Here is a 9,667-nt window from a genome sequence, read left to right as displayed (position 1 = left end):
TTTAAAATACCAGAGGTTAAATTATAAACAATGCTAACAATAAACAATTGATGATAGATGATGAATTATTAAAAAAAATTGGCAAATATACACAGATGATAATATTAAAATTAAATTTAGTAAATGTAGGTAGTTATTTAAATGTAGTAAGATAACTTTTTATATAAATTTCTGACGATAATCTATGAACCACAAAAGTGTGATGATGAACCACAGATGACAAACCATTAACGTCAAAAGAAGTATTAAATTTGATTTCAATAACTTTATCCAATCAATTAAATAAATATGCCGAAATAACATTTATCAAATAAATTTGAAATACCGAACGTGTGAAACTTTCTAAAATGTAAATAACATCGTTTCCTAACTCAATATGGGTCACACATGTTGCGACAATTTGTTTAAACTTCCCCAAACTAAAAACTTCTGAATTTCCCTAACTTAGTCCGAAACTAACACTAAACTAAATTATTAAATTCAATGGAAATAAACACCCTGTTTTAAAGAAACAATATAAAACAAACATTTTTTAATATTATTTAGTTAATTATAATAATAAACGTATAATTTTGATCATATAATTTATTTACACTTGTTTACAATTCTTTCAGCTTTTTATTTCTGTTTAATAACTTATTAAGGAGGCGACAAACAACGTTGAAAACATAGTAAAAAGTAAACAAGACGAAAATGGTAACGACAGTCAGAAAAGCATAAACATCAATCTGATAATATTCAAGGAGGGAGAGGTCAAGTATTGGGTCCCTAAAATGTTTGGCCCCTTTATGCCTGATCACATATTCGGTCCACCAAACAGCTTTTTCCACTCCACTCATCGGTTCGTCGAGTATCAACGTTTTCATTCTTATCACGTTGTCTTTGTACCTTTAAAAAGACCACACTTCATTACTTGGAAACTTACTCAGAACCTGACACGTACTTTTTGTTAGTGATTACTTCAACCACAGCTCTCTCGAACTCCTGAGCCTCCAAAGTCGAGTGCACCAGTCTTTTGCCCAAGCCTCTGTTTTCGACTATTCTGGCATTGTGGGCTTGATCACCGAAGAAGGGGAATACTACCAAGGGTACTTCGTACATGATTGCCTCTTGTAGTGACTGCAGACCTCCTTGCGTGATGAACAGCTTCACGTTGGGGTGTCCTAGAAGTAACAACGTTAATTTACAACAAACTTAGTATTTACTAACTTACTTAGTATGTCTTGTTGTGGTGCCCAGCTAATGATCTTAATGTTTTGAGGTAAATCGGTCATGTTTGTTTCAAACTTCCAAAGCACATTGTAGGATAGTTTACCCAAAGTAGATATTAAGGTTCGTCTCAGCTTGTCGCTCAGGTTTTTGCTCTTAACGTTGCTCCCTAGGCTGAAGTAAATGACTCCTTCTTTGGCCTCATCCATGAATTGTTTCAGGTCCTAAAGGAAGCATCTAAGTATCATACAATAAGGCCACAACTTCCAATATAAGCTCACCTTAGGTAAAGGTTTAGGGGTTTCAATGTTAGTGGTGCCTCCAATGGTGACAATCGACGGGCCCAACGGCCTAACCCCCTGTAATACAGGGTGTGAATTCACAAACACCATCTCCATGTTCCCGTAAACTTCATTATAAGACTTGGACACAGTAGGGAAGTGGCGTCTCAAAACCTCCTCTTTGCGAGGGTTAAAGCTGTACTTTCGGTGCACCTCCCTCAGGGGGTTGTAGATCGTGCTCACGACTCTTTCCGAGAAGGTCAGCGGGGCGCTGAAGGGGAGCACCACGTCCGGGTACACTGCTGGGTGAGTTGGGTTGCCCAAAGACCCATACAAATCTACCAATAATAATAATAATAATAATATAAATAATAAAATGCAGTATTTGGGGAATTTCGAGTGGGCACCTTATCAAATTCAATGCATGTTCAGATAATAGACACGTGCTTGAAATTTGATCAAAATCTAATTAATTTAATCACACTAAAAATACATGTAAAAACGTGACTTACTTGCTGGAGCGTCCAAAGATATGACTCCAATGACCGGACAACCGAAGAGGTCTCCAAAGGCGTTCATCTCAGGGAACAGGCTCTCAACCAAGACGACGTCGTAGGTGCCGTTCTTCTGCTTCATGATCTCCCGCACCCCCTTGTGGTCCAACACATGGTTGGACGTGTCGATGAGCATGTCTTCGATGAATTTCAACGTGGCCATGACGCCGTTGTTCAGGGCCTCCAGTACTTTGTCCCCCTCGTAGCGTTCTTCCAAGTACTTCTTGACGAAGCTGATGTCCACTTCTTTGAGGTTCTTCAAGGTGCCGTTGTTGACTGGATGGGTGGTGATCACAGTGACTTCGTGGCCTCTTAAGGACAGTTCAGACCAGAGACTTCTGAAGGCTATCTGGTGGCTGTACGATGGTGTGGGGATGACGCCCAGGATCTTGGCGGCGTCAGCCACCAACACCAGTGAGATCAGTGAGACCAAGACGCTCCTCATCTTGTACACCTCGTCGACTGACTGACGAGGTTGAATTATTGGCCTGCACCTGTGACATTATTATATATCTAGACAGTCTGATAAAGTTTTATCTTTAGTTTTAATAGTAAAACACTTACCTTAATTGTGATTAAAATGTTTAACAAATTAATTTTGTTATTCCCTGATACTGTTGACAACTGTTATCTTTAGTTATAATAGTAAAATACTTACGTTAACCATGATCAGTTTATAAATTTGATTATTCTCTAATATTGTTGACAAATATTTGATGTTTATTTGAACTTTCTAAACAATTATGAAGATCATAGATTGAATTGTTTTGCTTTAAAAGACTCCAGTGTCGGTATAAAAAGCTGAGTCTGGCCAAAATAAAGAATTTATTGGAAATTTATTGTACCCCCATTAACATAATTAATTGTTTTTAATAAACACGTCACTACAAAAAAAAATGTACTCATTTAATAATGAAAGAGAGGACCTCTTGGCTCCTCGTTCCCATTTTAAACGGGCCATAATTAGACAACGGCGACACCGTCAAGTTAATAATAGGCGGGCGTATCAATTGAACGGGGTGTGCATTTTAATTGCGCACCCCAACAACACGTAAGGCACGGCGCGAGACGACGGAAGGGGGAGGACGAACGCCGAGATTTAGGGCCCGCTTAGAAATGATGAAGAGGAATGCCGCCCTGGGGAGTTGGCGGTAGGGAACCCCGTGGAACCGCAAAAGGACGATGCGAAGATCCTTCTTGTCAAGGTATTTGTGTGCCTCACTATACACTCTTGTTTACTGTTATTAACATTGCTTGATATTTCATTGGAATATTTTGGGGTTTCCAATGTTCTTGCATGGTTTATTTCAAATGGGAGACTATGGAGCTTCTTTTTTTAATTTGTTATCGAAAGACAAAGGCTTTTGAATTAAAATTTGTATAAAATACATTTAATTATTTGATTTATTATTAAATTTTTCCTATATACATGAACAAAATAAACAATTTAGCTGTTAATTTATTTTAAATGAACATCACTAATAACAATTTAAATAAAAAACAACATAATTTAATAAAAAAATATGTATTTTATTTAAGGACAATTATAATAAATTATAAATTAGCAATTTAGTTGTCAGATTATTTTAAATAAATATCACTAATAATAATTTGAATAAAAATAATTATATTTACATAAATCAATATAATTTAATAACAAAAATGTATATTTTATTCAGAAAATCAATTAAAATAAGTTACAAATTAACCATTTTAGCTGTTATCTAATTTTAAATGAACATACTAATATTAATTTATATAAAAAGAAATATATTTATATTAACACGTAAATCAACATAATTTACTAACAAAAATGTGTATTTTATTCAAAAAAAACAATTAAAATAAGTTACAAATTAACCATTTTAGCTGTTAGCTAATTTTAAATAAACATCACTAATAATAAATTGATTAAAAAGAAATGTATTTATATTTACACGTATATAAACATAATTTAATAACAAAAAAGTGCATTTTATTAAAAAAATCCAATTAAAATAACTTATAAATTAACCACTTTAGCTGTTAGTTAATTTGAACATCACTAATAATAATTTGAATATATATTATATATTAATTTTATATTAACATATAAATCAACATAATTTAATAATCAAAATGCTTATTTTATTTAGAAAATATATTAAAATGAGTTACAAATAAACAATTTAGCTGTCAACTTATTTTAAGTGGTCATCACTAATAATTTAAATTTAATTTAATCTATATTTGAATTTGATTAAGGTAGCTACACACCTTCACACGTAGTTTCTCCACATTTTGCTTAAAGATGTAAACATTAATTAGTCCCTAATTTGGTCTATACTTTTTTAAAACTGTGTATTTTACACAAAATCTTAATGAAAATGAGTTTTCTAATTGACTATTTATTGCATAGTTAGTGTGTACGCACCTTCACTGTGTGTTCGCGCAACATAACCTATAATAACAAACATGTATGTTGTTCACATTAGTGAACATGGAGAAAATCTACAAACCACAGTTATTCCGTGCCACAGAAAACATAAATCTTAAAGAATACTTCGACAAATTTAAAGCCGAATGTTTGAACTACGATGTAGATAAAACAGCTAAAAGTTTATTAAAGAAACTCAAGCCCAAATTGACCACCGAACAACTAAACTCATTAGCAGAAAATTGCAGGTAATTTGATTACTTACATAATGTTATTTATGCATGACAATCATTGTTGTATGTTTTTAGCACAGACTTGTTGAAGAGCCCTGAAAATTCCTTTACACCCTCCGAACTTCCAACAAAGTATTATTACACATCAAAATTAGACTCGTACTATCCAGTCACTGAAAAGGCTTTAACGTTATCAAGCGTCAGGTACCGCGTGTCCGTTGAGAAAGCACTGTTGGAAAAGAACTTGGGGTTGGAATCATTGTTTTTTAACAGGTCCACCTTGAAGCTAAGTGGCACAACACCTGTATGTATATTTATGTAAACCTTCACGGTGTATTAATTCGTCGTATCAACAGGCTGACAAGGCTAAAGATATCGAACCAGGCTCCGAATATGTGCTAACCATATTTGTGTACAAGGCGACCCATCAGAAACCTTATCAAAAGACTTGGGAAAGACTGAAGTGTGCTCAAGAGTTTCAGGCCTTAGGAAGCTCTTTGTTGATTGATGTTATTGAAAAGATACATTGTGTGACCAATGATGGTTTGTTCTTGGAAGTTGAGAACACAGACATTGATTTGACTGCTTTAATCAATGCCAAAGTATTTGTCCAGGCTTTTAAATGTGCCTAAATATAAAATGTTTAATTGTAGAAATACTATCCATCGCAGTATATTTTTATCGACGGGGTTTTCTACTGCGATTCTAGGGCCCCCAATGCTTACGAATACCCTAAGGAAATTGCCAAGTGGGCTGCTGATAAAGGAATTGGGAAACTAACAATGGTTCCCATTGAAAATGTAAATAAACTTCAACGTTATGTTATGATTTTATGTTTTGTTGGGTCTCAAATATGTAAAAAAAATAATTAGAAAAATTATTAACCATTTTAGACAACTTTTTAAACGGTTAAAACCAATATTTGTCTTTTAAAATAAGATATTTCACTTCTATCGAGATATAAAGTCACAAACAGTCATAAATTTGCTTTATTTAGGTGAAAATCGACGCGTTAAAGCCACGTCTGGGCTACCCCTACGTTTATCTCCACCAAGGCGATTGCGAACACCTGATAGTGTTCGCCGACGCCAGACTGATCCACGCCGGCGACGCGCTGTGCCGCGAGGTCTACCCGAATGTAACGAGATTCAGGAGGGTGGCGAACGTTATGTGTCTCATATGCACGCACGTATTCGCCAAATGGATCGTGTACGGTTGCGATCGATTGCCGCAGGAAAAGGCCTTCCTGTGCACCGAATGTTGCAATTCGTACTGTTATCTTGACGGGAAAAAGATCGGCAAGTTTAAGCTGTATCCGTATTTCCACAAGGGGTTGATCAATAAGCAGTCGAGCGGGGACGATGTTGAGAATGATGAGATCGAAGACTTTGATTAAGAATATGTTTTATATATAATAAAAGATAATTTAAAAATTACTTTTACTAGTTTTATTTACAGATCAACACAAACAATTTTAATTTTAAAGAATTTATTTAAGATAAAATAATAAAATATTAAAATACATATACAATTTAATTTAAAAAAAATTAAAAAAAAATAATATATTCAATTTAAATTTATAATATTTAAAATGTTAAGCTTAAAAATTATAATTAATTTAAATACACAATCTATTTAAGAATATTTTAAAAATTAATATTAAAAACATACTATTTAATTTAAAGAGGTTAAAATTTATTATTTAAATTTATAATATTTTATATAAAATTAAAGATAATTAATTTAATTTAAAAATTGTTTAATTTAAATTTTAATATTTCGAATATTAAGCTTCAAAAATTGAATATAACAATATAAATTGAGAAAAATAAACAATATATTTAATTTAAATTCGTAATATTGAAAATATTAAGCTTGAAAAATTAAAAATAAGTAAATTTACTTAAACAAAAGTATTTAGGATATTAAGCCTAAAAATATAAAAAATTCAATTTAAATTAAAAAAAATTATAATAAATTTTATTCAGGTTTATAATATTTGAATTTTAAACTTAAAAAATTATGTTAATTAATTTAAATTTATAATGTTTGTGATGTTAAGCTTAAAAATATAATAATTAATTTAAACAAAATTGAAATAATTAATTTAAATTTATAATATATGAACTATTAAGCTTAAAATATTAAAAATAATGAAATTAATTTGAACAAAATTAAAATAATTAATTTAAATTTGTAGAGTTTAAAATATTAAGCTTAAAAAAAAATAAAAAATTCAATTTAAATAAAAAACATTAATAAATTTTATTCAAGTTTATCGTATTTGAATATTAAACTTAAAAAATTAAGATATTTAATTTAAATTTATGATATTTGTGACGTTAAGTTAAAAAAATGTAAATTAATTTAAACAAAATTGAAATAATTAATTTAAATTTACAATATTTGAAGCTTAATAATTAATAATTAATTTAAACAAAATGAAATATTTATTTTAAATTTGTAATATTGAGATATTGAACTCAAAAAATTAAAAATAACAATTCAATTATAAAATAATACATTTAATTTATAATTGTAGTGTATAAAATGATAAATACGTGACTGTTTTAAAGGCCTGAAAAGTGGCCCATAAAAATGGCGACAAAACGAAGTTTTAACTAAATAAAATCATGTCCCATTTCGGCACAAACATGCTGATTACAAAGTCCGTAACTCGATCTGACCATATAATCCTCATCATCCAACTATTTGGCGGTCGAGAAAATTTAAAAGGTGCGTAGGTGCATTTAAGTACTTAAACAACAACAGTTTAGATAACCATCGGCACAGTTCTATTTGGACTTGCTCATTTTGCCTGTATTATACAATTCAATATGGTATTTATTCACTTATGTACTTTTTATTTAACTAAGCTCAAGGCTCAGTTGCTTAGCGTGTCTGAACTTGATGATTATAAATATCATTTCTTATTTTAGACTCTTTTGAATTAAATTACGTAATCTGTACTTCCTCTTTTTGCATTTAAAACAATGTAAATTACCTTAATCAAATTGTCTGGCTTGTGTTAGTGGCGAATACTGGCCTATTTTCCCAAATTAACCCAAATGGCTTTAGTTCTCTGCTGTTTCGTGTAAAACGGTCAAAACTTTTTCATTTCACGACTATTTCATTATGCATTTAATCAATTAATTAATATTAATGCCCACAATTAATTAATTCGTTTATTTTATATTAAATAGATACATTCTACGTTAACTGACACGAATTTAGTTGGTTGTTTTAGTAACAAAACAAATAAAAATTTAAATGACAAAACATATTAAACAAACAATCGAATATGAAAATTAAATTTTACTGCAACATATTTGTTTAGTTTATAAATTGCGCTCATCACATTTGAATTTATTGGCAGTGAAATCATTTTAATAATTTAATTCATCCAGGCCAAAGCGTAAAAATGACACAGGCACAGTAAATAAAAAAATAGGTGATGAAACAATGTTATAATAGTACATGAGTTGGGTAGATAAAGAGGCCCCATAAACATTTTTTGGTAATTATATAATTTAAAGCAATTTTCTTATGCAACTAGACAAACAACAGTATCTTATAAATTTAACACATAAGATAATTTGTTTATGCGGTTACAAAACGTGTTAATATGTCACTGGTTAACGATCTAAATTTCGATAATTTAAAATTTAATCTGAAAGCATCTGGCACTTAAAGTCTGTAAATAGGTTCTGGTACAACTTTTAGATTAGAGAGTTCAAACTGAAATGTCTCTTGAAATTATACTCAATTTATTTTTAGGTTTAAAACCACAATTGAAATTTAAAATATAATTTAATTTAAAATTATAATTAAATCCTAAAATTAAAATTTTACCTAAATATAATGTATAAATTAATTATCACTTAAAACTAAAATTATTAGACTTAATAATTAAAATTAAGACTAATTTGAAATTGGAATTAAATCTAGTTAGATTAGAAAATTTAATTAAAACTCTTAACAAAAATTATAATTTTAAACAAATTAAAAAATAGATTAAATATGATTAATTAACATTCAAATTATTGTAGAATAAAAAATTATAATTATATTTAATATTAAATTATTAATTATAATTAACACATTTAAAAATAGATTTAAATTACAATTATAAAAAAAATTATAATTTTTTTAATATTAAAGCTAAATTATAATTAAAATTAGTTTATAATTAAAATTAAGACTAAAATTAGAATTAAAATATTAATTTGAATCAAAATTTGAATTTCAAATTTATTTAATATTAGATTTAAATTACAATTAATTTATTTCAAAATTAGAATAAAAATTATAATTATATTTAATAATAAAACTAAATTATAAAACAAATTAGTTCATGATTATAATGAGAAAAAAATTAGGATTAAAATATTAATTGAAATCAAAATTGGTGAAAAATTAGAATTATAACTGTTGTTAAAAATTAAAATTTTAGATTTAATTAATATTAAATTTAAATTACAATTGTAATTAAAATTAGTTCATGATTGAAATTAGAAAGAATAAATAGAATTAAAATATTAATTGAAATCAAAATTGGTACAAAAATTAGAATTAAAACTGTTAAATTACAATTAAAGTTAGTTACACGTTAATCAAGTACCATTCTATAGGAAGCCGTTATTGGTACTCCCGAATTTTATACAGTGTGTCTGTTATTTACATATAACGAAATATATTGGCGCCCAACAATATTTATTGGCGCCCAACAATTATCATTAATGTTAAATTTTCAATTTTAACTTAAATGTGCAAATAAAAAATAAAATTTTATCATATAAAATAGTGGTTTTTAATATTTAATAACAATAAAACACCTAATAAAAATATTTATACCTAAATGAAACGATCGTTGGGCGCCAATATATTACGTTGGGCGCCAATATATCACGTTGGGCGCCGATATATTTTGTTGTGGATGTTTTTACAAATAAATAACACAAAGTAATTAATTTT

The 9,667-nt window shown here is 29.0% G+C and overlaps 2 protein-coding genes across 2 annotated transcripts; one reads left to right on the top strand and one right to left on the bottom strand.

The window, feature by feature from the left end:
* Nucleotides 1-570: 570 nt before the first annotated feature.
* LOC109603112 (UDP-glycosyltransferase UGT4-like) lies at nt 571-2,677 on the bottom strand. The gene is made up of 6 exons (XM_020019572.2): nt 2,609-2,677; nt 2,003-2,538; nt 1,491-1,828; nt 1,214-1,433; nt 944-1,163; nt 571-888 (listed from the first exon to the last, which is right to left on the bottom strand). The coding sequence occupies exons 2-6, from the start codon at nt 2,487-2,489 to the stop codon at nt 600-602; spliced, it is 1,554 nt and encodes a 517-aa protein (XP_019875131.1). The 5' UTR covers nt 2,490-2,538; nt 2,609-2,677; the 3' UTR covers nt 571-599.
* Nucleotides 2,678-4,489: 1,812 nt separating this feature from the next.
* Nucleotides 4,490-6,129, top strand: LOC109603111 (snRNA-activating protein complex subunit 3). The gene is made up of 5 exons (XM_020019571.2): nt 4,490-4,708; nt 4,769-4,997; nt 5,050-5,295; nt 5,347-5,493; nt 5,691-6,129. The coding sequence occupies exons 1-5, from the start codon at nt 4,503-4,505 to the stop codon at nt 6,087-6,089; spliced, it is 1,227 nt and encodes a 408-aa protein (XP_019875130.2). The 5' UTR covers nt 4,490-4,502; the 3' UTR covers nt 6,090-6,129.
* The last annotated feature ends 3,538 nt before the right edge of the window (nt 6,130-9,667 follow it).

Source organism: Aethina tumida, chromosome 3 (assembly GCF_024364675.1).
Source record: "Aethina tumida isolate Nest 87 chromosome 3, icAetTumi1.1, whole genome shotgun sequence".
Taxonomy (NCBI): Eukaryota; Metazoa; Arthropoda; class Insecta; order Coleoptera; family Nitidulidae; genus Aethina; species Aethina tumida.
Note: the sequence above shows the minus strand (reverse complement) of the source record. Positions and strands in the feature narration are given on the sequence as shown.

What these genes read in the sequence shown, in the direction of transcription:
- LOC109603112 (XM_020019572.2), bottom strand. Translation starts at nt 2,489, where the DNA reads ATGAGGAGCGTCTTGGTCTCACTGATCTCACTGGTGTTGGTGGCTGAC. An exon ending in ACCACAACAAGACATACTAA is followed by an intron (nt 1,164 to 1,213) that starts GTAAGTTAGTAA and finishes TGTTACTTCTAG; the next exon opens with GACACCCCAACGTGAAGCTG. An exon ending in GAAGTAATCACTAACAAAAA is followed by an intron (nt 889 to 943) that starts GTACGTGTCAGG and finishes GTCTTTTTAAAG; the next exon opens with GTACAAAGACAACGTGATAA.
- LOC109603111 (XM_020019571.2), top strand. Translation starts at nt 4,503, where the DNA reads ATGTTGTTCACATTAGTGAACATGGAGAAAATCTACAAACCACAGTTA. An exon ending in TCATTAGCAGAAAATTGCAG is followed by an intron (nt 4,709 to 4,768) that starts GTAATTTGATTA and finishes GTATGTTTTTAG; the next exon opens with CACAGACTTGTTGAAGAGCC. An exon ending in CAATGGTTCCCATTGAAAAT is followed by an intron (nt 5,494 to 5,690) that starts GTAAATAAACTT and finishes TGCTTTATTTAG; the next exon opens with GTGAAAATCGACGCGTTAAA.